This window comes from Pyxicephalus adspersus, chromosome 3 (assembly GCF_032062135.1).
Source record: "Pyxicephalus adspersus chromosome 3, UCB_Pads_2.0, whole genome shotgun sequence".
NCBI lineage: Eukaryota > Metazoa > Chordata > Amphibia > Anura > Pyxicephalidae > Pyxicephalus > Pyxicephalus adspersus.
The window spans coordinates 135,762,145-135,788,025 of NC_092860.1; the positions used below are offsets into that span (position 1 = coordinate 135,762,145).

Below are 25,881 nucleotides of genomic sequence, written 5' to 3' on the forward strand. Positions count from 1 at the left end.
TTTATAAATGTTTTCATTTAACATGCATCCAAACTATATCCAAAATGTACACATTTTTGACACTGGGTGCAATTTCAAAATGTGAATAAACTTTTACATTCATGTGATTCATACCTATTCAAATTAAACTGAATGTGAAAAATGTATGAATTTTGGGCAAAAGTCCAGTAAAAATATTTATAAATAGACCCTTGTGTATTTTGGGAGGTGGAAAATAATGAGATCCTGAGGAAGCATAATAAATAATGTGTTTCAGGTTTGCAGCATGGATTGTTAGGGCAGCTAGCCTCTGTCTCCACCTCGAGGACTGTTGGTGGTGTGCTGGACAGTTCCCTCTGCTCATTGTACAGAGCAGTGGTCACCAACCTTTTGGACGTCACGGCGCACTAGTTTAACGGACTTTGAACCGCACATGCACATGCGGTCACTCCCCCAGAGTGACGTTATGATGCCAGAACCCGGCTCAGACCTGCAATGAAGAGTGGGCGGGTTGCGTCCAGGGACACAACCCGGCCACCACACCGGAGTCTGTGATCCATACGGGAGACATGGTCTGCAGCTCTGAATGGTGCGTCCCCCCAGGAGGGTCCTCCCCCTGACCCCCCTGGGGTGTGCACCGGCCAGAGCCGTGGACCACCAGAATTTTCTCATGGACCACCAGTGGTCCACCGGTTGGTGACCACCACTACAGAGCATAAAATAATAAGGGGGTTCCTTGAACAAAGAAAAGTGCCTGCATCTTTTTTTTTCTGTTTGCACAGCAACACATGGTATTGGACACCATCAATAAATAGCACTGCAGTGCACCAATGTTTGTTTCATTTTGGTGCACTGTAGTAATGTGCGGCGCCACACTGCACGAATGTAAACTTGGCCTTGAGTAACCCATAGGATAGGCATAACAGCCAGGCAACTACCGTGTTTCCCCGATGATAAGGCAGGGCCATCAAATAAGACAGCCCCCCCTTTTCAATGCGGTCACTCCCCCAGAGTGACGTTATGATGCCAGAACCCGGCTCAGACCTGCAATGAAGAGTGGGCGGGTTGCGTCCAGGGACACAACCCGGTCACCACACCCGAGTCTGTGATCCATATGGGAGACATGGTCTGCAGCTCTGAATGGTGCGTCCCCCCAGGAGGGTCCTCCCCCTGACCCCGCTGGGGTGTGTGCCGGCCAGAGCCGTGGACCGGTTGGTGACCACCGCTACAGAGCATAAAATAATAAGGGGGTTCCTTGAACAAAGAAAAGTGTCTGCATCTTTTTTTTTCTGTTTGCACAGCAACACATGGTATTGGACACCATCAATAAATAGCACTGCAGTGCACCAATGTTTGTTTCATTTTTGTGCACTGTGTAGTAATGTGCGGCGCCACACTGCACGAATGTAAACTTGGCCTTGAGTAACCCATAGGATAGGCATAACAGCCAGGCAACTAGCATTTTGGGCTTGTTCATACAGGCAATTGGGAAGTGTTGCAGTTATCTATTTCACGTTCTTTGTTTAAATTGGAAATCCTAGCAAGCAATGCAGTCAAATGCTGACTCACCACAGTCTGGAAACTTTGGAAAATGCTCTGATCCCATTGTCTGATTAAAGGGCATGTACGACTCACGTGGGACCTGTGATTGTCTGTACAATAGCGGCCAATTCACCCAGGTGTTTGGTGGAGCTAGGCTGATATTGCAATGGCTGGACATAACCTAAAAGCTGCGTTCCACCCACATTTTCCCTTATTGTGCTTTTTGAGACCTGGACACTGCAGAGATTACATCAACATGCAGAGAAGGTTTCATTTGCTGTAACCAGCCCACACTGCAGTCACGTCTACCCTTCTAAGAGAGCGGATACTTATCCCATCGCTTCTAAATTAGTGAAAATCATTAGCAGTGAGACAAATTTACATATGCACAATTCAGAATTATTTGTATAATATTGTATTAGTTGATAATCTTTCCCACTCACTACTGACTAGTGGTCTAGACCGGGTAATATTTGTCTCATACATGTGCCTGCATGACTTATTGTCAGACTACATAAAGCTGGTAAAATATTCGGCTCACAATTGCTGCACATCCAGTAATTGGATCCCAGGAGTACATCAGGCTGAACTTATATTCCTTGACTGACAGGTTGAGAGATCAGGGCTGCCTAGAGAGTTTGGTTACAGGAACCTTTTTTTATTTTTTACAGGATATCAGTACTGGGAAAAATATGGGGCTGCCATTGCTGACCTCATTCTAAGTTATAGAAATCTGTGTCTGGCTTTAGTACTTTCTGAGTCACAGACCTAGAAAAAGCATGCAGGTTAGAAAGTCAGAAAAGTCACAATTCCTGATTTGCATCCTTGTTACAGGTCGGAGCCTCAGAAAGAACTGGAGCTTTTGGATCAGCATGACAGGCAAGCAACTTGCATCTTCAGAAGAAGGGGTCAGTAATGGTGATTTCCATATTCCCTTAGTAAATGTTACATTTAAAGAGTTCCATTTAGGTTAAAGCCCACCTTGACCCAGTTATATTCACTTTTACAGTCCTTTTCTGCAACCACCTGGCTTGACAAGGTTTCTTTAGAATGAATCTGGGAAAAGTTAGAACAAACTTCCAACAGAGCTAATGAGCCAATTAACAGTAAATTTGGCTCTAAATACTATTCTGTTGACATTGTGGCCCTTATATTGCAGTTAAGTTGGGAGGCAGAGCATATTTTAGGGTAGGCTAAACTAGGCAATTGCCCAGGGCCTTCACTTTCTCCAGGGCCTCAAATTACAGATAGCATGGGTACAGGGAGCTGGAATTCTGTGCATTTGGGGCCCCCACTTCATATACAACCCAAACCCCATTTTTCCGCAAACTCTGTTGAGAGCTATGCTATACACACTCAAAACATAACCCCCTCCTAACAAACACATCAGCAAACTGAATAAGCACTTTCGACCAAAAGAAGGCCTTATGTTGTGGCCACTGTGTTTGATGCATGTTTTGGTGTCTGGCTGTTATAGTATCAGATGTCACAAGCCATTAAATTCACAAAATATAATTCTGTGATATACATAGCTGTAATCAGTTATCACGTTTTTCTCTGATTCTTGCAAATATTGTCTGTGAACTCTTTAGCTAAAATAGGTGATTCCCCAGTTTTCATTTCTTTGCTAACACGTGCCCTGGTATGTATAGTCAATAATACTTGTTTAGTTATGCAGTGTAGTAGTCATACATATGTGCTATTGTTGATATTGTTACACATGCCTGTTAACTATGGTGACACAAGTGTTTTTCTACTACAATAAAGGATGTAAATGTTATACCTCTGTACAAACCTTACATTTTTGATTGAGACAATCATGGAAGTTTGTTGCAAGCAATGAACAGATACATGTCAAACCGTAAAAAAGATTCTATGAAGGATATAACATACCCAGTGACAAGTAGCACCAAGATGTAGGTTGTGAAATGCTTGGTTTTCTAAGATCCCTATTTTTGTTATGAAGATGATGCAATGACATGCTCCCGCTACCCTACAATCTCTTTACATTTATAAGGGAGCAACAGCAGATTGTATTGAGAGCTGTACTGTATATAGACCGGCCTTAGCTCTGACCTGGACCTTATAAAAAACAAGCACTGCAGGTCAGCGGTTCCCAGGCCATAAACTCCCAGGTGCTTATCAGAAAACACACCTGTACCTGCAGACACCCGTTGATGATGTCTTTTTAATGGATATTTTATTAAAACAGATTCCCTTCAATCACACACTGAAATATTTCATTCTAATCTGCTCCAATTATATTAGGCATATTACAAAGATCTTCCTTTATATCAATCAGGCACTGGGGAAATAAGTATTTCTCATACAGTATGATGTATGGGCTCAATAATGTATCCTTATATGATGTATCTGCTTCCGCTCAGTGTCTCTCGTCAGATCCTTTCAGTATGCTCCCAGACATGTCCACTTCTCTCTGCTCCCTAACATTCCAATCAGTCAATGTCAGCTGCAATGTCTGTGGTGCTCCATCAATAAATCACCGCTATGTAGCTAATGAACAGTATGCAGACAGCTTGTTATCAGACACACTGCAGGTAACTGATAGAAAGGAGCTTCAGGAACATTGACAAAGAAAGGGGTGTAATCGCCTCTCGGACCAAGCAAGAGAACCAGTCTAACCAGCTGCAGCCAGTACCAGCCATGAGAATGAGGATTAAGTATAGCTCATCCATAAAGAGTACTCATCTCCTACAGGAGCACATATTCTATCAATCGTGGTATGATGAGAAAAAATGGGAAAAGTTTAAATTTCAATATTCTCATATTATCCTGTATTTGTGGATATAATGACATAAATATAGACTAGTCAACACTGCCTTTAGAAGCTTTTTGGATATTGTAGATTGATATTTTAAAATTGCAAAGAAGTATAAAGCATATTATTATTATAAAACAGGATTTATTATATAGCGCTAACATAATAATGAATAGCGCCAGCACTGTACATTAAAGCGTACCTAAGGGTAGACAACCCTTTTATGTAAGGTAAAAATTCTGTTTGTTTTTAAAGTGCACCACAGCCCCCTAATTCTACAACAGGCATCCCAGGAGGCTTTTGCGTGCTCCTTCTGCACATGCCTGAGCATCCCAGACATGCGCAGAAGGAGCCTTTCGTTTGATCTCACACCGCACATGTGTGAGATAAGCAAGTTTTTTTTCCAACCTACGTCACCCGATCTCATGCCTGGGTCGGGTGACATAGGAAGAAGAACAGGAAAAAAAAGGCGAAGATGGCGGCGCCCCGGCCCGGGCACAGATGCCTGGACAACGCGGGACCCGATGGAAGACACCTCTGGATCGATCAACTGCGCTGTGGGATTGAAGGTAAGTGGATTTATTTTTTTGTTTTAGGCATTTTTGAGTTTACTTCCTCCTTAAATAGGAGTTTCAAATGACAGACAGCTACAGAGGAGGAGAGAACCCTACCCAGAAGAGCTTACAATCTTACAAACATTTACTTCTATGTAATTTGTAAAATATTAGCCAGATCTCCCCTGCTGACTTACCAAGACTGAGTGAGGTTCAGTCAATGCGGGCACGTACCCACCAGTCAATGAGATTAGGCCATCGCTAATGTCCCTAGCAGACTCCAAAGCAACAGAGCGCAGCCTCTCTGCTTGTACTGTAGGATATTAATTAGTTCAGATATTTTAAGAGCATGTCAGAACATTCTGTACTAATTAGGCCTATTTTAAAAACACAAAGGTTATGTTGTATGGAGCACATTAGACTTTTTACTGCCTGCTTTGTATCAAACCCTGAGAGAGATTAAAACGTTTTCTTGAAAGTGTTTTGGCCGATGAAAAGAAAACAAAAAATATGGTATAAAGGAAACTTTTATGTCTTCTTTTTCTGATTACTTTTATATACTGGATGTGCATATATTTGGGACATGCTTAGCCTTGTGTGGGTGATATTAGATGTTTTTATCACGGCTTCTCTTTTATGATAAATGGTCTTGCTTGGCTTAGAGCACATCTGAGATAATCAAGCAGATGTCTGCATGTACTTCTGTACGTTACATACTCTTGCACAGCTTTATGCAACCAGTAGTTACAGAGCCAGTTCCTGTAGAAGACTATTTTATTTTTACAGCTCTTGCAGTAAAAAAATACATTCCATATACAGACCCTAAACTTCTTTTGTCACAAAACATGCCTTTGTGCAATGACATTAAAGGGAAATTTTAAAAAAATACATACTTTGCAGGAAGGCTTTTATTTGTCTAAGGGGACATTAAAATTCAATTTTACATACCTTATCTTTCTGTTTCCAGCAGCCATCACTCTCCTATTCCCTCACTTCAGGTTGAGTGGGTCCTCGGCGTCCTCTCTTATAATGCCTGACTGTGCAATGTAAATGAGGACATCAGAGTGCCTGGGACCAATGAGGTGGTAAAGGAAGAAAACTGCTAGGCACCAGTCATACAGAGGTGGAAATGTGAGATAAAAATGACTTTTTATGTTCTCAGAAACAAATTTACTCCTGTAGTTTTTGCAGAGTTCATCTTTAAAGTTACCAGCATTACACCTGTATTATACGGTACCAATTTTGTAAACTGCTTCTTGTCAATCAGTTCACATATTTGTTTCTCATAGCTGTGGTTCTCTGTGCACCTTATTTATTTAGTTGTTAATTTGTGACCTTTCTTCAATTCTGCAACATCATTTTATTATGAGCTGGTGGCTAAAACTAAAGTGCAAATTAAAGAAGAGGTCTTACAAGAACAATGCTTTGTGTATGAAATATATGGGTTGATTTACTAAAGCAACAGTGCATGTTCCTCTTGCAAATTGAATTGTCACCAAACTCAGGGAATGAGGTAAAGCAAAGCGAAAACTCATTTTAAAAAGAATACATAATCATGTGCAAGGAACATTTTTTGAAAATAGTTTACTTGCTTATGATTAGATGATTGCAGTCAGCATTCCATACAGTCTGATGGCATTTTTATGGTGCACCTTGGTGTGTTAGGTAACATACACACGTGCAATAATTGTGGCTGGAAAGCATCTTTCACGATTCTCTCCGTCTAACAACTGCACAATGCATGAACGAGTCCTGTACATACAGCACTGTTCTGCTCTATGGAGAGAGCAGGGGGAGAGTGACAGAGCAGCACCCCGCTATGCTTTTCTCCCTTCACTTCCATTAAGATCGGTCGTCATCCATTGTTCGTGGATCCACCAGGACGGTCGTTCAGGCGATGGATGATGGGCGCTGTACACAGGCCACACTTCACGTATACGTAGCCTTAGACTGCACATTTAAATTAATGGGCTGCCCTAATACATGCATTTGTACCATAAAGGTGTCAATTGGCCCTTTTGGCCCTGTCAATTGTATTTTCCCTTGCAGAAGATTGGTCAAAAAATTAATTAAGATTTACTTAATTTAATAAGCTAAACATTGACTTTGCATAGGTAATATATGTCCTTCATCTTTAGTAAATCAACCTCTCTGTCTTCTAAACCTCCTAGGATTCTATAAATCATTTCCATCACTCTGAGGTCTGTGGCCCGGGTCTATATGTTGTTTTTAAGTATGTGATCTACCAAAAGCCCCAAAATTGCTCCATAAGTAATTCAACTTTTCAACTCAAATAACTTTTACTTGTATTCATGTATTCAGCTGCCAAGTGCAATATTTTTTGATGTGCAATGAAGTTACCCAACCAACCAGTGCATACAGGTAGACTTGGATGTGAGAGATGTCTAGTAGGGACTGTTTCACCCCACAGTGTTCGGCCTAATTTTGTAACTAAATCCCCCAACCTAGCCTAAGTACTACACACATCTTCTTATTAACAATCTCCAGAACAGCAACCCTTTCCCTTTGGGAGCAAACTTCCTGCCAATAAAAAAATCTGCCCAATATTACCAATCCTATGTGCAACATTCAGAGAAAATAACCTTGGAGATCTTTCTCTTCCATTCACATTTCATGCCATCTTCCATTCAAAGACCCATTTTATATATATATATTGGATTTTTTTAAATCTATTTTTAGGAAGACTGTACCCCGCTACCTCCCCACCCAGCCCTGAGCCACCAATCAAATCCAGAATGTGGCCAGCATTTCAATGCTATTACTTGAAAACAATAGACCTCCAAGGCTTTGTGATGTCTCTACTTCTATTACTATGTAAAAATTATTAGTTATTAGGAACCCATTAGGAACAGGACAGAGATTGCTAAACATAATATAGCCATAACACAGCAATACTGAAAGTGTAGGAATTCATACGAAATTGCTAAACATAATATTGTAATGATTAGTGCCTCAATTTCTCGGGTTGGATTTGCACCAATATATGGATTTTTTTCCACAAAACCTAGTTTCTGAAACATATTCTAAATGACATCTTTTTATCCTTCTGCAGAACAATCGATGCATTCCTGCAGCCCTGGACAACTACTACACTGAACAGGAACCCAGCACTCAGGGGAAGTTCTACACAGTCATAAATCACTACAACCTGGCCAAGCAGACCATCACACGTTCTGTATCACCATGGATGACGGTTCTGTCAGAGGAGAAGCTATCTGAGCAAGAGACAGAAGCTTCCCAAAAGTCTGCTTAGCTGTCAAACTATATTCTCTCAATGTTAAGGGAACAAAAAAAAAAAAAAAAAAAAAAAAAGAACTTCAAAAAAAAATAAAAAACACGATTCACTTCTCTGCCATTCTGGCAGTCAAGTAGTTAAGGTTCGTTTAGAAATTACTTGTATTATGTTTGAAGCAAAAAAAAGTGCGCTTCTGTTTACTGGTATCGCTGTGCATACATACCTGTACAGAATATTAATGGTATATCAATAGCTGGTAAATCAGACCTAGCTAAATAATAACTTCATACCATGGAAAGCTTGCTTAATATCTCTTTTTGTAATAAATATTTCAAACAACATGGATACACTGATTGCAAAAAAAAAGATGTTTACAGAGGAAAAAGTCAAAATTGGCAGCCACAAAAATTTGGTGTGTAGTTTACTTCTGTAGGCTGATGTCATTCAGAGGACCAAACAAGAACAATATTATTGACTCACTTTACCCAAAGATGGTGACTTTGCTTGTTTGTTCAAAGTGGAACTGAATATTACCCCATAATTACCCAATATAAAGGCTTTTGTGTAACCAAATGTATTATCTGCATTCAAACTAAATTGAAAACATTTACGTCTGATCAGTTGTCCCAAAGGGCTCATTCATACCAGCAATCAGTTGTAGGATTTTACCATACTTTATGCCGTGCATTAACACGTGTTGTGTTATGGTAGCCTATTTACTATAACAGATGAAGAATCATAGCCCATTGGAGTGTGAATTAAAAAAAAAAACAGAATGAACCAATGCATGTAATGTTCATTACTGCAATGGTGTGAATGAGCCCTAAAAGGTTACCTATACCTCAATATACTATGCATTGGGAGGCATACAGATTCTTAGGCTACGTACACATGCCAGATGATTCTCGTTTGATAATTGCCTCAGGGCTGATATTGGACGAGAATCTGGAGTGTACAGGAACAATTATAAAAAAAGTGAAGAGGAGAGAGCGCAGCAGGGTGTCGCTCCGTCGTTCTTCCCCTACCCTCTCCATAAAGCAGAACTTTCAGTCTTTTGTCATTGCAAAGGATAGTGAAAGATCCCTTCCAATGAAACACTTATTGTACAAGTGTACCCAGCCTTATATCATTTATTGTATATATTTTACATCCATGCTTTTCTTTTGCTCACCATCTAATGGGGTAAATCAAAATGAGAAAAACCTCTAAATACAGTACTTGAAATTCAGGTACTGTAAAAAAAGAACATTTTAATAAATTCAATGGTGTAGAGCCAGAAAATCACAGAAATTGAAACAATTAGTTTGCATTTCCTGGGCCTAAGCATGGCATGGAATTATAAAAACAAATTACCCCCAGGTACAAAACATAATGAGGCTGACTTGCTAAAGAGTACATCATGTTCACTCTGCAAAGTGAATGAGTTGAAACTGTGTTCACTTTGAATATCCAATTATGAAGTGGAAAAATAAAAAAAAGCCAGCACTGCTTCACCTTATTCATTCATCTAGGTATAAATGTAATATTGAATGAAATAGGAATGCTGCAACAGACAAATAGCGAGTCAGTTATGGAGAAGGGGGTTAGTGGTCAGTTATAGGGAGGACCACATTAATGGACTCTCTGCAGGGTAGTGTAAATAATAATATACAGATTAACATATACATACATATTAATTAAAGAAAGATGTAATATGTATGCCAATAGTGGTAACAAGCGATTTATTGTTTCACAATAGCACAATAGTAGGTCACATAAATGGTATACAAAATGATCAAAAATGACAAACCAAAAACCACAAAGTGGAACTTTGCAACCTCTTGTAATTAATATATCTCTTGTAATATATATATATTGTAATTATTTTACTCTGCTCACTCCCCCCCAACAATTGAATATAAGGATCCATATATCCAAGCACTAAACTTGCTTCCTTGTACTGACATCCCCACACCTACGACACAACCACGAGGTACTTTCATTGCTGAATTCCAACAGATCATCTGTACTGGGTGAAACATATCATGATTAAAACGTTTAAGCCTCAGACTATATCTCATTTAATTGCAAAGCTTTCTACATCTTAAATCTGTGGCAACAACAACATATCTGAATGTGTTTAACACACTATATTAAGGACTTTCTATTACCTTGTTCACTTATTTGTGGTTTTTGGTTCGTAATTTTTGAATATTTTGTATACCACTTTTAGTATTGTGTAATTGTGAAATAATACATCACTTTCTGCCACCGCTGGAATACATGTTGCATCTTCTTTCTTTGATTATTATCTATGTATGATATGTTAATATGCATATTATTACTTACACTACCCTGCATAGAGTCCATTAATGTGGTCATCCTTATACCTGCTCACTAACCCTTCTCCATAACTGAGCCTATTTGTCAGTTGCAGCATTCCCATTTTTTTGGTAAATCATATAACATTAGGTAGGAAAGGGTCTCTCCATATAAGGATACTATATATTTTATTACTTGAATAAGTCAACAGCCTAAACACTTTTCGTATAATAACCACGTTTTTAAAATCAGTTCCACTTTAGCAAGTTTCAGCCAGATGCTATTCATGTTGCTGAAATTGAATCCATCTATGTAGTCCCAGTATGGGTAAACATATCTATCTAGCATTTGCAATAACAAATACAAACCCAACCTTGGAATGTAAAACACTGGAAATTTTTTGATGTTTTTATACTTTAGTTTGTCGTAGTGGCAGGAAAATTCTTCTGTGAGTGGTTCTTGTGATAATAGATGACAAAAAGATTGTGTGTTGCTGGTTTTGGTTTAGGTAAATTGTTTCACAGGTGACTATGGATTTTAAGATTTAATGGTGGTTAACAAATTACAGTTGAAGCTTTGCTATTTGCATTTTTCTGTACGCGTGAAATGCAGGCTTTACGCCTGGGCTAACCTTTTATTTTGTTGGACTGAAACCGATGCATACACAAATCCATTTTATTTGATGGCATTGCCACAAGTTTTCATTGCCTAGTTTGTGTGTTGCACTAAACTAACAGTAATACCATAGCTAAGGGATGTAACTATATCTTATAGAATAACAAAAAGAACATTTTCCTAAGTGATGTACTTTTAAAGGGGGGAAGTAATTTTAGTAACCATCCTTAACCTTTATCTGCAGCAGGAAACAGCACCCCCCACAATAAAAAATAACAGAGGACATCCCCATTCAGCTATTTATTGATCCGACAGGACCGATCGACAAAACAATGTTGGGGGGTGTCTCTAAACATTATGAGCCGATAATTATCTAGCATGTGTACGCATCCTTATTCAATAGGACACAATGTTGTAATCCAAAGCAGGCAGTGTGGATTTCTCTTTCAGTAATATAATTTTTTTAGATTAAAATCAGGTTGCTATGGATTGTAAGCACATAAAAGCAGCAATTTACACCGTTTCAAGAATAACTTATTGTGTAACAACTGGCAACTGTGCATGCATTTAGTAAGGTTTGCCATACTATAGAAAAAAATGGAATTGGAAGTGTGGCCAATATTATAGACAACAAAGAGTTAGCATTGGTGAAATGCAATGTGGTTTATTCTAAGGAAACATCACATTCTCCATCTATAAATTAGCAGAATCGGGCCCATACATTGTAAGCTGTGAGTAGTGAGTCTGTGAACAGCCCACAAGGAGACAAAATACTTTGGTGGGACCAGATTAGAGGGAGGTCAAGGAAGAGATAGTGAAAGGTGCAGGGGCGTTATGACTGGTGGCTAACTCTGTATACCACAGTGGCATTGCAGGAAACCCCCTGCCAGAAAGAACACAATGGAAAATATGGTGGTCTTAGAATACCAGATCACTAGGAATGGGGCTTTTTTTAGGGGGTGGGATGGCCATAAGCACTACTGGAATGACTTCAGAAAATGAGAACACTAGGTAGGTTGTGTACTGCAGTATACATATCATGGTCTAAATTTCAGTCTTGTCCTGAGTGCACCTTTACTGATCTTTCCTTTTACAAATAATCTTTCAGCACTAATTATGTAGTAAGATTTACAGAGAACACTTTTCACGTTTTAAACTTTATAAACATAAAAACATATATTCTCTCTGTGAATAGGTAAAACACTTATCTCACTCTGCATTGTAAATGAAGATAGAAGCTCACACTTCTGTATGTGAATAGCTTGTTTATCAGTCATGTAAAACACCACAATGTCACAGCAGTAGCCTTTTCACACCTCGTACACATGACGCCAAATAGTAGCGTATTAGGGAGATGACATATATGTTTGCCATAATTTATTCTCATGCTGACTGAATGTTTTCTTTCTTGAATTACCAGTGAACACTTTGATTGTTCTATTCTTTATTATTAAATAAAATGTGAAAAATAAACCTACCTCGGTATTTTCTGTTATTTCACTGAAACACTTTACTTTTTACAGCCAGGCAGAAGACAAAAGGCATGAAATGGAACCCTAGAATATGGCGATTTAGGTTATGCTCTACATTAGATTTTCATTCAAACGATTCTTACAGATAAAGATAATACTTTTTAAAGAAAACACAAGAAAAAAAAGACAACATACTGTTTAAATTATTTATTCAATAAAAAGCTGATAGTTCTTTAAACTTTGTAAAAATTTGTCCACAATTTGATCACTTCTCAACCCAAAATATATTTAGTTTAAAGATGTTTGTGTGGGTTTCTTTGCATGTCTCAACATATTAATGGCATTCAAATCAAGGCCAGTAACAGTCGATTTCTTCTTTTGAGCCAATCCATGGTGGATTTGCTAGTGTACTTCAGATCCTTTACTGATTCAGCCCCAACTTTCAGACAGATGGCCTGACATTCTCATCAAACATACTTTGATATGATGCAGAATTCATACAAATAGCTCATTTCTTTGATGCAGAATTTCATACAAAGTTACCCTTTATTCAGCTTGCCAAAACATGTATTATTAATAATATTAAACAGGATTTATTTAACGCCAACATATTACGCAGAGCTGAACATTAAATAGGGGTTGCAAATGACAGACTAATACAGACAGTGATCCATGAGGAGAGGACCCTGCCACGAAGAGCTTACAATCTAGTAGGTGGGGGAATTAACACACAATAGAATGGGAGATATGTAGTGGTGGGAAGTAGTGATGGTATCAAAAGACAGAAGAAGATGGGTAGGCAAGTTAGAAAAAAATGGGTTTTGAGCGCTCTTTTAAATTTGTGGAGAGTAGGAGCAAGCTGAATAGGACGAGGAAGACCATTCCAGAGAGTTGGGGCAGCCCTAGAGAAGTCTTGTGATGAGGTTTTGAGTGAGGAAGTCAGTAGTAGGTCATTGGCGGAGCGGTGAGAGCGGCAGGGGGAGTATTTTTTTTACCAGGTCAGAAATGTAAGTGGGACAGGAACTGTGTAGGGATTCGAAGGCAAAGCACAGGAGTTAGAATTTGATTCTAAGGTGAAATGGAAGCCAATGAAGGGAGCTGCAAAAGAGATGCAGCGGAAGAGGAGCGGAGGGAAGGATGGATGAGTCTGGCTGCAGCATTAATAATAGATAGTAGAGGAGAGAGTCAGGTTACTGGAATACCAGCGAGGAGGAGGTTACAATCGTCGAGACAAGAGTTAAGAGCGTGTACAAGGAGTTTGGTGGTCTCAGGGGACAGGTAGGGGTGGATTTTGGAGATGTTGCATAGATAAGAGTGACAGGACCTGGAAATGTTCTGAATATGGGGGGTAAATGAAAAGGCAGAGTCAAAGGTGACACCAATACAACGTTCCTGAGGGGAGGGCCGAACAAGTGTTGTTAACAGAAATATGTCAGGGGGAGATTAGGAATTTGAGGGGGGAAGATGATGAGTTCCGTTTTATCCGCGTTGAGTTTGAGAAATCGGTCAGACATCCATGATGATATGGCCGACAGGCAGCATGAGACCTGAGACCAAAGCATGAGTCAGGGGTGGACAGATAGATTTGAGTGACATTAGTATACGGATGGTAATGTAAGCCAAAGGAGGATATTAGACTACTGAGAGAGGAGGTGTACAGGGAAAAGAGAACTGGTCCAAGGACTGACCCTTGGGGAACACCAACAGGGAGGGGAGTGGGCGAGGAGGAGTTAACATTGCAAGAAACTTGAAAGGAGCGTTCAGACAGATAGGAAGCAAACCAAGAGAGAGCAGTGTCACTGATACCAATGAGGCGCATGATTTGTATTAGAAGGGGGTGATCAACAGTGTCAAAAACAGAAGAAAGATCAAGGAGAAGGAGCACGGAAAAGTTGCTTTGAGACTTAGCTCTGATGAGGCCATTGGCCACTTTAGTAAGGGCTGTTTCAGTGGAATGGGCAGCTCGAAAACCAGACTGGAGAGGGGCAAGGAGAGAGTTGGTGCTCAGGTAATCGGGGAGTCTTTTGTGGACATGGTGTTGAAGAAGTTTAGAGACGTATGGGAGAGAGGAGATGGGATGGTAGTTAGCGGGTAGGGAGGGGTCCAGAGAGGGTTTCTTTAACATAGGGAGAATTATGGCATGTTTGAAAGTGGAGGGGTATTTACCAGTAGAAAGGGAGAAATTGAACAGTTCGGTTAGGACAGGGGCCAGGATGGAGGAATGGGCACAGAGTTGAGTAGAGGGAATTGGGTCAAGCGGACAGGTAGTAGATAGAGATGATGAGAGAAAAGAGACTTTGTCCACAGTAACAGGGCTTAGGGAGGCCAGTGATGATTTACAGGTGGAAGGGGTAGGTATAGTAAGAGTGGCTCGTGAGCAGAGACATCATGTCTGATTTTGTCAATTTTATCTCTAAAGTAGGTGGCTATGTCTTCGGCAGAGAAGATTGTTGTGGGGGGAGCAGGTGTGGGGTTTAGGAGGGGGTCAGTTGTTGAGAAGGGGCTGCGTGGGTTGGAAGCTTGAGAGGAAATGACAGCGGAGAAATAATTTTGCTAGGGGGCAGTGAGCTCAGTGTTAAAGCTTTGTAGCTTGGCTTTTTAGTGCATGAAGTCAGTGCCAGATTTTCTCCACTTGCGCTCAGCTGCACGAACAGTCTTTTGTAGCTGTTTCGTGTGATTATATTATGTAAAGGGGTACTGTGTCAGTAAAGATTGCACTGATCTAAAAGGCCAGTTCTTTGTATATATGTTTAATATCAAACACACCCCATGTATGGAATAGAAACTTTTTAAAGTTTTTAGGTAAGTAGAGAAGAGTTACATCCTCGGTTTTTATTGCTGTGTGTGTTCCATGCTTTTTAGTTTTAAATGAATCTAAATCCCAAAACAACTGAAATAAGAAACCATTTTTTTCTGCTTTAGTTTTTGGATGCAGATCATGTATTAGTTTCTTTTTTTTAAGCTCTCCTTTTTTATTTTATTTGCACCTGCTAATCCTGACAGTCACACACTTTCTGTTTTGGAGTGATGATGGTATACGGATGTCTCTGGAGGAGAAGCAGTCAGCCTCAGTTAAAAAAAAAAAAAAAACATTTTGGACTACAGAAAACTTCTCTCCTATTCTCCATAGCATAGTAAGGAAAGCTGAGATGCTAATTCTATAATAATACCTAAAAGCATTCAGTAGAGGCAGAGAGAGCTCAGGAAGTTATCATCTTACAAGGTTTCTAGCAAGATCAATAGGTATATTCAACAAACGGAAAGGAAACAAAAAAGAAGTACATATTTCGTCATTTGTGGATCCACCTGAGCAGATCCAGGAACGTCGTTGGACGAGCGCTGTACACACTCCAGATTCTCATACGATACTAGCCCTGAGGCGATTGTTGAATGAGAATCATCTGACGTGTACGTAGTCTAACTGTTTAGATTGTTAGAACTGTTTACACATATGCTGCACTGCTGACCAACACTAAGATTCAAAAAACTAGGATTCAGAATTTGCAGACTTAACACAAAATACAAATATACATCTCCTGGCAAGTACTTTACAGAGTGCTTAGCACTAAGGCTCCTTAGCCTCAATACAGCACAGCAATATCCACAGCCTGCACAAGGCCCACATGCTGGGGAAACCCTCCATGTGCTTGTTTACTGCCACTCACAATGTATTAATGGCCTGTTAAAAATAAAGCATGGTTTGATAAGAGCTAGCCTAATGAAACTGCATAATGCAGGGACTAAATGCACCCACAACCCAAGAATTTAAACAAATTACTTTATTGAGTGAGTGAGTGAATGGTAGGTCTTAGGGGGAAATGGAATCATAATTGCAAGTGTGAGGCAATTTAGAAACACATATAGAAAAATATGTACAGAATTTTATATTTAAAGCAGAGTTATAGAAATAATTGCAATAATGTTTGAACAGGGAAAAGAAGGGATGTCTAAAATCAGTAAATATAAGCAAATAATTCCTCAGCCACTGTGCACTTATTACCTACACATCTTGCATACAGCAAAGGGTTATAAAAGTTGTATCTACTAGCCATCCAATTCACATTAACCCACAATGTGTATACCAGTTTACCATGAGTATCTTCTACATGTGTAGCTTACTCCTACATGTGTAGCTTAGTCATTTGTTCTACTTATTTAGCAATTATTTGCTACACTTAAGGCTCTATTTATAAAACGGGGAATCTGACATTCTCCAAAACATTCTCTGGTGGGAATCAATTACTGCCATTGAAACACATGGACCTGGAAGATACCCATTAGGGAATGTCAGATTCCCTGTTATATAAAAAAAAAACACCTAGTGATTAATTGTACTGGTAATATGAAATGCAAATCACCCATGTAGCTCAGTATGTCATCCTAGAGAACATTTTGTTTTATCAATTTAGACTTGCTGAACAGGAGAAAAGGTCTCACTCTAATATTTCATATACATCCCGAGGAATTTAAGGGCCCACTCAGATCATGGAATCTTGATTTGTTGATATTGTGTTTTTTTTAATACACTGCAAAAATTAGATTAAAATAAAATTAAAATTAAATTAGATTAGAATAAATTAAAATAGATTTTTTTTTTAATCGTTTATATTAAAGTGGACCTTGCAAGAAAAATAACTAGTCATATCCCACAAAGTAAATTAGAAAAGAATCAGAAAAAAGTTGCTCACCTTAGCCTTGGCTACTGGCCTGTTACCATAGTAGGTGACAGTGATGACTTTACCAAAAGGCTACAGTTTATGTGCAGATAGGTGCTATGTTCCCTTTAAGTAAAATCATCAGGCAGGACTTTTCATTACAGTTGAAAAGATGGCACCATGACACATTTTTGTCAGCGTAGCTCAAGTTTGAAATGAGGACCATAAAAATGTTCAAATTTAAAATGCTCCCTCGATTTATTTGGATTTTGTTAAGTTTTGGCAAAGACTTGAGTAATGCTTCTTCGAATTAAGAAATTCATTATTCCCACAAGGCTGAAGCACACTGATTACATTTTAATATCCCTCTGAAAGTCCCATTCAAACCAATTTCTTTATTAAATCATTAATTTTAACTTTATATCAAAACGTTCTTGGATTTTCCTTGTCGGTACTGTGAGAGATGTCTACTTCACAGCGAAGATGATTGATCATACGAGTTGTAGCATTCATTTCACTGTTAAGTATCAGTTAAACACAGAATGACAACTGCTATTTATTTGATAGGACAAAAAGAAATAAACACAGAAGCCATATTTTATTGTTCACTGCTTCATCCAAAAGGTGAATTCTGACTGGGTATAAGGTATTACATAGTTAGTTTAGACTCTTCATTTATTAAATTGTAGCTGTTTTCACTTTGAATAACCAGTCATATACAGATATAATAAATACACTGGAATTTGCTTTTTCACATCACTGGACAGTTAAAGTGAACTTTCAGGTAAAAAATTGAATGAAGTTAATCAACCCATTTAGTAAATCAGTATCAATGTGTCTGCAACACATTTAAGGATATGCATAAAAAAAACAACAGAATTAAGTAAAGGTATATAGGAAAATAGTAGAAATCTTCTGTCTCTTAAAACCATCACTACTTCCCACCATTCCATATCTCCCCTCCTATCGTGCAATACTTCCCCACCTCCTAGTTGTAAGCTCTTCGGGTCAAGGTCCTCTCTTCCTCGTGTGTCACTGTCTGTATCTGTCAGTCATTTACAACTCCTATTTATTGTACAGCACTTCGTAATACGTTGGTGCTATGTAAATAACTGTTTACTATTAATAATAATGATAATAATAAAAAATGTGTAATGCTAAGGTTAAAATTATACCTGTGCCCAAACATAGACATTAAACTATTCATAAGTACCTAACAAGCAGTAAAAGGCTTGAAAACTACCTATTTCTTGAATTTCATGAATATTGTTACTCAAAACCTAAGAAACCTTTGTGGGTGTTTCTAAGCTGTTAGAAACTGACTGAAGCAATGTGCTTCCATTAGAACTTTGATTACCTGCAAAAATCTGCTCTAATAGAAAAAAAGATTACTTGTGTTTTGAACTTTGGAAATTAGTTTCTTGATAGGGATGAATAAGGGTTTGTTAAAAAGTACTTTTACTGGTTGGTCAGAATATGTATATACTTCAGCGTGCATGATTTGGGCACAGGCTCACTTTATACTTGTATTGTGACATTCAGTTCTTCTCAATGAGGTGCACTGCTGCTAGTATTATCAGTTTTGGTTGGTCCTTTCACAATACTACAGATTGATGGTGCGGCTTGTGGCCATCTGCAATATAGGAGGTGGGATATTGGTGTGGCAACAGTATTAAAGACTCTAGATTAGTAAACAACCATAAAAGACATAAAGGAAAATGAAAGTTACAGTAACAGTAGTGTTTGACTATTGCATTGAGCAATGAATAGGCTGTCATTGCTGGTATCCTTTTCTGAACATGATAGTTGCATTTCTAAAACAGATATATGGAGCTCTGAATTTCAATTGGTCCAAGCTTGACTATATAACACGGGGTGCCAGCACTGCAAACTGGTTTGGAGTGTATTGATGAGGAGAGCCAAGCTGATGTGCACATCATGTGAACAGGCTAGCAAAATTTGAAAAAGTATCAAAACAAGTAAAACAAAACATTACATTTAAGACATTTTGCATGAAGGGGGAAGGGTAAAGTAAGGTTTACCAGGTAAGTTAAATTGGAGAAGGAAGCCAGCAATGGAATCTTCTGTACTCCACATAGGATTTTATTAAAAAGAAACATTCATGTGCAGCTTCCAAACTGCTGAATAGGCAACTCATTGCTGTTGGTGCCACAGAAAGGTGTTCAGGTAAAAGTATCATTTATATAATAAATGTGGCACAACTGTTACTCTACCTTTCATGTCCTGTAAAGTATGAGTCTGCATTAATACAGGAATCAGAGGATACACAGAGGGATAATTAAAAGCTAAATGTAACATACATAACTCCCTGCGTTAGACACATTTAGCCAAAGAGTGTCCAGGAGGTCATTGTTCCTTTAACAATTTTAAAGAACGAGCAGTCACTGTGTCTGGCTTTTCCTGTGTAATTGCAAACAGCTCAATATCTTCCAGTTAATCTCTTGTAGACACTCTTCATGACCTCATTATTAGATGTGACATTTATTAACATATCCAGACTAATGTGGAGGAAGAAGGACAACGAAGATGTGGCATTTTCTTAATGATTTAACATTGTAGCAAATTAGGTTGTGGCTATGAAGTACAGTTAAAGTTTTAACTATCATACCAGTCCAGGAAGAGTAAAGAGAATGAACACATGACTAAGAAGAAGAGGATCCATACCCTAAAGCCTGCATTATTCTTTATGGCCTGCAAAGAAAAAATAAGAGGAGTGTTAAGTAGAGCTGCAATGGTAGCACCAGGTTCAGCAAGAACCACAGACTGAACCAAGATAGAAGCCAGGTATCAGACTTCCCTATTAAAGATACTGACAGTTGCTAACTTTATTAGGCCCTTTCTATTGTAGATGCTTTGTTGGTTAAATAGAAAAATAGAGATTTGTTTCAGTTATTGTCATGGCTGGAGGGGAGTTTCGCTTATTAGATCCAGCTTTCACAGATTACACAGCTCTGCACAACTGCCAATTACTTGGTCACATAATGTTAGCCTTTGTTACTGCTAGAGCTGCACTGCAAAACATGAATCAATAGTGTAGGTAGTCAATTAAACTTTAACAAATAATTTCATATCTCATATTGGTAAATGATTAGGTGTAAATACAGAGGCACATTCTTAATTGGAGGAATCTCCCTGTTTGGACCATGATGTCTGCCTCACCCTAGTGAATGTTTACCAGAACCAGCAATCCATTTGAAAGATTTATGTGTTGTACTGTTATTTCCTGCCTAAGGGAAAGCCTGCTTTCTTGTCTCTCTATTGCAAACTAGGGCTGGATAGAAGCATGGCTTCAGGAGGATGCAATTATGTGGACAAATAAATGAGTGAATGATGGCCATGCACTTTAATTAAAGGTCTGAAATTATTCACAATGTTTTTCAGCAGCTCAGACTTAGCAGCTTTCCCATCTTTAATATAAACACCGACCAGGAGTTCTGGAAGGGAGAAACAGGGTAAACTGAGATGGTAAGAAAATGCGAAGTGTGAGGATAAGTTGCTTTACAGTTCCTGCAGGAACCAAGGTCAGTCAGGGCCTATTTAGTACATGTACTACCCCAATTCATTAGCATGGTCACATGTTCACTTTAATACCATCTGAAACCTGGAAGCTACATTGACCAACATTAAAACTTTTGAAACTCAATTTCAGGGAAGGTTAAGTACAAAAGCTTTCATTTCTCAATAAAATCTTGTCAATGATGAAGTGGTTATCAACAGGTATAAAAAAGTACTGATCTGCCTTGTGTTATTTGGATTAATAGGTCAAAGATGTATAAAATTAACATCTCATTGTGAAGTGATCGGGAACAGGTGCCTTTGTTCTTGGATTCACCTATAACAAAGGGAATTTGAATGTTGAAAGTTTCATTCATTTACCATTAAATATAGTACATAAGAGGAATGAGACTCTGTTGAGAAGACGAAATAAGGGAACCAGATTCACCAATAACATGATCAGCTTTTATGCTACGTAAAACACGTAAGATTTTTGTCATTGGAAAGGATCTTTCATGATTCTTTTTTCAATAACAAAAGACTAAAAGTTGCATGAAAGAGCGCTGTTCTGTGGAGAGGGGGGAACGAGTGAGAGCGGCACCCAGCTGCGCTCTCTCCCCATCACTTGTATTACAATCATTTATCGATCCGCCAGGATGGATCTTTGAATGATGTGGGACGAGCGATGTACACTCATCAGATTCTCATCCAATACTAGCAATAATCAGACGAGAATCATCTGACCTGAAACCCGGGGTGCAGGAACAGGAATACCTGGGGTGCAGAAATCTTTAGGATGTACACTCCCCAATCTTCTGCATGTCTGCAGTTTGATATGCCCCACGCAGACACAAAAGGTGCCGAGTACAAGGCCTTTGACTATGATAAAGCTACTTTATCCCACTAGGGATCACAAGCATATTGCTGTAGATTCAGAGTTCTCATTGCTGGAGACAGCTGTCAAGTTTACCATTCATTCATCCATCACACTAAATTCCCTAGCTTCATTCTTTCAAAAATATCAAGACAGCCTTTGGGTAGAAAAAAAAAATAACCAAACTTATTTAAATCATATTAACTACAATGTTTCTTTTTTTTTCAGTGCAGTAAATGATTTAAGAGGAAGGAAAGGAATTTAACCCAATTTGAAGATTGTGAAGACGTATGATAGGTCTACCATTCATCCTGTTATGCTGAAAAGGTTTGGCATAACCTAGAGGAGAACTGGAAATCCATCAGCGATAACTAAAGTGCTATTATACCTAGACGGTCAGACTTGCATGACCTACAAGATGGGAGTAAATGGGAAAGGAAGTAATGCCTCCAGGGGGAAGATGTCAATGTAGATCAGACAATACCAATAGTCAGCTATGTGAGAGGTCTGTGTGTGTGTATATGTATATATATATATATATATATATATATATATATATATATATATATATATATATATATATATATATATATATATATATACACACACACACACATACATACACACATTTTGAAATGTCTTGAAATGTATGGAGGTGTATCATTGGACATTACAGTGCATATATGCCAAATAAGATACTGCAACATAACCCCTATACAGCTCTTCTAGCAATGAGGACAGCTGAGCAATTTGTGTATGTACATTGCAGTTACCTATTTAGCAGGAAGGTTGGTCAGTACAGTTGTGTATAGTTTAAAGTAGAATTCAGGGAAGAATTAATATTTATCACATTGTTTATACAGCTAGTAACATGCAGCATTAGCCAATCATTCCTACATGGCTTCTCCTATGAACATGACTGTTGGTACTTCTGAGTCATACATAAACATATCATACATTTATTACACCCTGAATTCCTCCTTGCCAGCATAAAGGGGCTATAGTACCTCCTGATAACAGGTACATGGTTAGCAGAACCAACAGAATATGATACAGAAGAGATGTGGAGGGAGTTATGTTTACATATCTGCCTCTCTTGCTTTTCCTGGGACTGAAGTCATTTATTTAATAATTTTCACCAGAAAAGCTCAATGCCATCCCATCAGGTAATCTGAACATAAATGTAACATGATGAAGCAAATATAAGAGCTCCAATCAGGGTTTAATATTCTGCATGCAAGAAGAGCAGAAAACTAAAATAAACTTAAAGTGGATTTTGAGAGAGTTTTCACAGCTGTTATTCAGATATTACTAGAGAGCTGTAATATGGGAGACAGAGCAATAAACAGCTTACAATCTTTGCTATAAACTGGCACTTTTTAGAAGAGGAAGTCTGAAAAATGACATGGGTCACATAAAGAGTGTTTTTGTTTTTGTTGAGAGCGTCACTTAGAACATTACTTTATATTATAAGTGCAGCACTTTCTCCCCACTTACTGAGCTCTGCCATATTCTACCGTTATTTGTATGTACAATACAGTTCCAAGAAAAAAAATCAGAAGTGTCAAGCTAATTGCTTTGAAATTGGTGTGAATAGAAGGGATAAGCCTTTATTACATGGAGCTTTTTCTCTAGGGTTGTTGTGCAACAAGCTGGAAACATTAATAACACAAACCCACACACACATAATCCTACCCACCCCCTCGTCTTCCAGATATACACACAATTACAGCTAGTGTAACTACAGACAAGAACATTACCTCTCGTATATCTTCATTTCCTTCTTTGATATTTTCTGTGGCGCCCACGACGAGCTGATGGATATTGTCAATTTCAGTTTCCTGGCAGAAGAAAGGAATAGCAGAAAATGTTAATAGTTCACATTATTTGCAGGGATTCCACGTGCCACAAAAAAACAAAAAAACAAAAATTGTTACTTTCTCTAGCCGTGAGACACTCTCGCTCAAAAATCAAACAATAAAATAATTTTAATTATGGTCACTACTCAGCTGTAAAAGCTGTCAGTTCATGATTCTGAAAACACGCCCTAACTAGATCTAAATCCAATAACTAAACTGTCACATATGATAAAAGGCCAATCAAAAATTACTTTTCAGATTTTATCAAATCTGCAGTGTTTATAAACCACTTTAGCTCACTTAACATTGCCCCTGAGGGCTTCTTAACACTTTAGCATGTGGTGCCTTTACTAAACACACACGGACTTCAGTTTCTGTTGCAATGCAGTAAGATCTGTAACCCATTCATTTCAATGGACTGCCAAATCGGCACACAAGCATAGTGCATTCTGCATTTTTGTAACGCATGTACCACACGGCCACACTTTCACATGGTGCATTTAGTGTGCCATTAGCTTTGAGCAATAACCCAGAATAGCAAAATATGTGCTGCACTTTGCTTTATCATCACATACTGATAAAAAGTTTGCCCTTACAAATGAGCTGGGCTGAGTGAAGACATAACTGTATAGTTGCTAGTATCTCTTGATGGTGTGTCTCAGCTTCTGTTGAAAATGTTAGGTCTGTCAGTGTTTTGACAGCAGAGCCTAAAAAAGGATAACGCAGCAATGCTAGCAAATGCCCCAGAAAACAGGGCAGGGCTTTTTAAATCCAATCTCCCCAACTGGTGAAAATAAAAGCTGGTGATCCTTCCATGACCACCCTTGTTCTGGCACTGAACAAGATGACAACTGTCTCCCAACTGTGGTTCTGCATTGTTACCAGGGTGGGAACTTTAAACAGATGTGCTGACATGCAATGGGCAAATGAAAATTTTAAAATTATTTTCTATATCGTCTAGAAAAATTCTGCTATTTCTCTACACAGCCTGTATAGTGTAAATACAATGGACTTTTATTTTAGGGATAGGTGAGCTCATGAAATAAAGTACAGGAGAAGTAACAGAAGGTATCCTCTACTATATTATTGCAGCAACAGTTTTACCCACAGCCTTGAACATGACATGCATAGTCTGTGTATGAAACGGACTTCCAATATGGGATCTGTTTATTAGATCTACAGACAGAAATGACGTTTAGCTCTGAAAAGCACATAACAAGATACCACCAGCGGAGAGATGAAATGGTGTGAATCAGTAATTAGCAAAACAGTTACATGCCAGATGCCCAAATCCAAAACTTCAGTCAAGATAACTCTTTATATACCAGACATAGCAAAGCCAGCCATGAGGCTTATTCAGGTGCTGAAACCAATAGCATGGCCCTTGGGTTTGCTTTGCACATCCAATTCTTAAAGATTTTATAAATGTTAACAGTTCTTTAATGGTCTCTGTGGATTACCAGAAAATTGTTTAGGGCTATTAAAAAAAAACATGCAGTTAGGCTAACTGGCTTCCCCATAAAATTGACCTTAGATTGTATTAATGACATATGACTATAGTAGGGACATTGTGAGCTTCTTTGAGGGAAAGCTAGTGACAAGACTACAGACTTTGTAAAGCGCTGCGTAATATGTCGGTGCTATATAAATAATATGTATTATTAATAATAGTTAACCAACAAGTTTCATTCTTTACTTCAAATACTGCACCTAGAGGATAATCAAAATCTCAGGCAATTTTGAAACTTCACATGCTGCAAACGATTTCTAACTACTACCAGCAAATTGCAAAATAGGATTTGGCTTACAAGCCTGTAAACATTTCCACTATGCGAATGAGATGTTTTCATATATGTTGGAACAGCATCATTTTGTCCACTGAACATAAAATATCTTCATTAAAACTGTTCTGGTTCCATGAGTAATAAAGCTAAAGAACGAAGCTCCTTACCCACATTACTCATAACTCACATTTAAACCTAAAACTTTGAAACAGGCTAACTGGATTTTATGTGGTGAGTAGCTGTGATGGGGAGTCTTTGTTTCCTTTGTAGGATTGTCCTACCTATGAGTACGTTTAGTATACTTGTTATAAAATGATCTAATATTTCATTATTGTTGTTCGTCACCTTAAGCAAGTTTGGACTTCTGGTACACAATTTTATCATAAAATCATAAGTTTATTTAACACATTTTATGCATGCTATTGACCTGTAATAGCCTCCCCATCCAAACCCTGAGACCCCTGCTTCTGGCATTAGCCAATATTGAGATGATTTAAGCAGACCAATAAAAGACTCATAACTGTTACTCAATGACATTCTTTAGTCTACCCTTCGCTCCAACTTCTGAAGCTATATAAAAGGTTATGTGGGGAGGTGAGGGGAAGGGTGGAAGAGCTGAAACAGAACAGGCAATAATTAGATCAGAATTTCTCCACCAGGGTTCCGTGGAACCATAGGGTGTTGGGGGTTCCTTG

At 38.5% G+C, this 25,881-nt stretch overlaps 2 protein-coding genes across 2 annotated transcripts in view; one reads left to right on the plus strand and one right to left on the minus strand.

The window, feature by feature from the left end:
* NSG1 (neuronal vesicle trafficking associated 1) overlaps nt 1-12,503 on the plus strand; it is a 47,504-nt gene extending 35,001 nt beyond the window's left edge. Inside the window, exon 5 of the mRNA XM_072406452.1 lies at nt 7,928-12,503. Coding sequence (XP_072262553.1) covers nt 7,928-8,128 — 201 coding nt within the window. The 3' untranslated portion in view covers nt 8,129-12,503. The remainder of the gene's footprint in view (nt 1-7,927) is intronic.
* Nucleotides 12,504-17,732: 5,229 nt separating this feature from the next.
* The window catches only part of STX18 (syntaxin 18), a gene marked incomplete in the record, with an annotated part of 99,085 nt that continues 90,936 nt past the window's right edge, over nt 17,733-25,881 (minus strand). Inside the window, 2 exon segments of the mRNA XM_072406885.1 lie at nt 17,733-19,865; nt 23,304-23,384. Coding sequence (XP_072262986.1) covers nt 19,770-19,865; nt 23,304-23,384 — 177 coding nt within the window.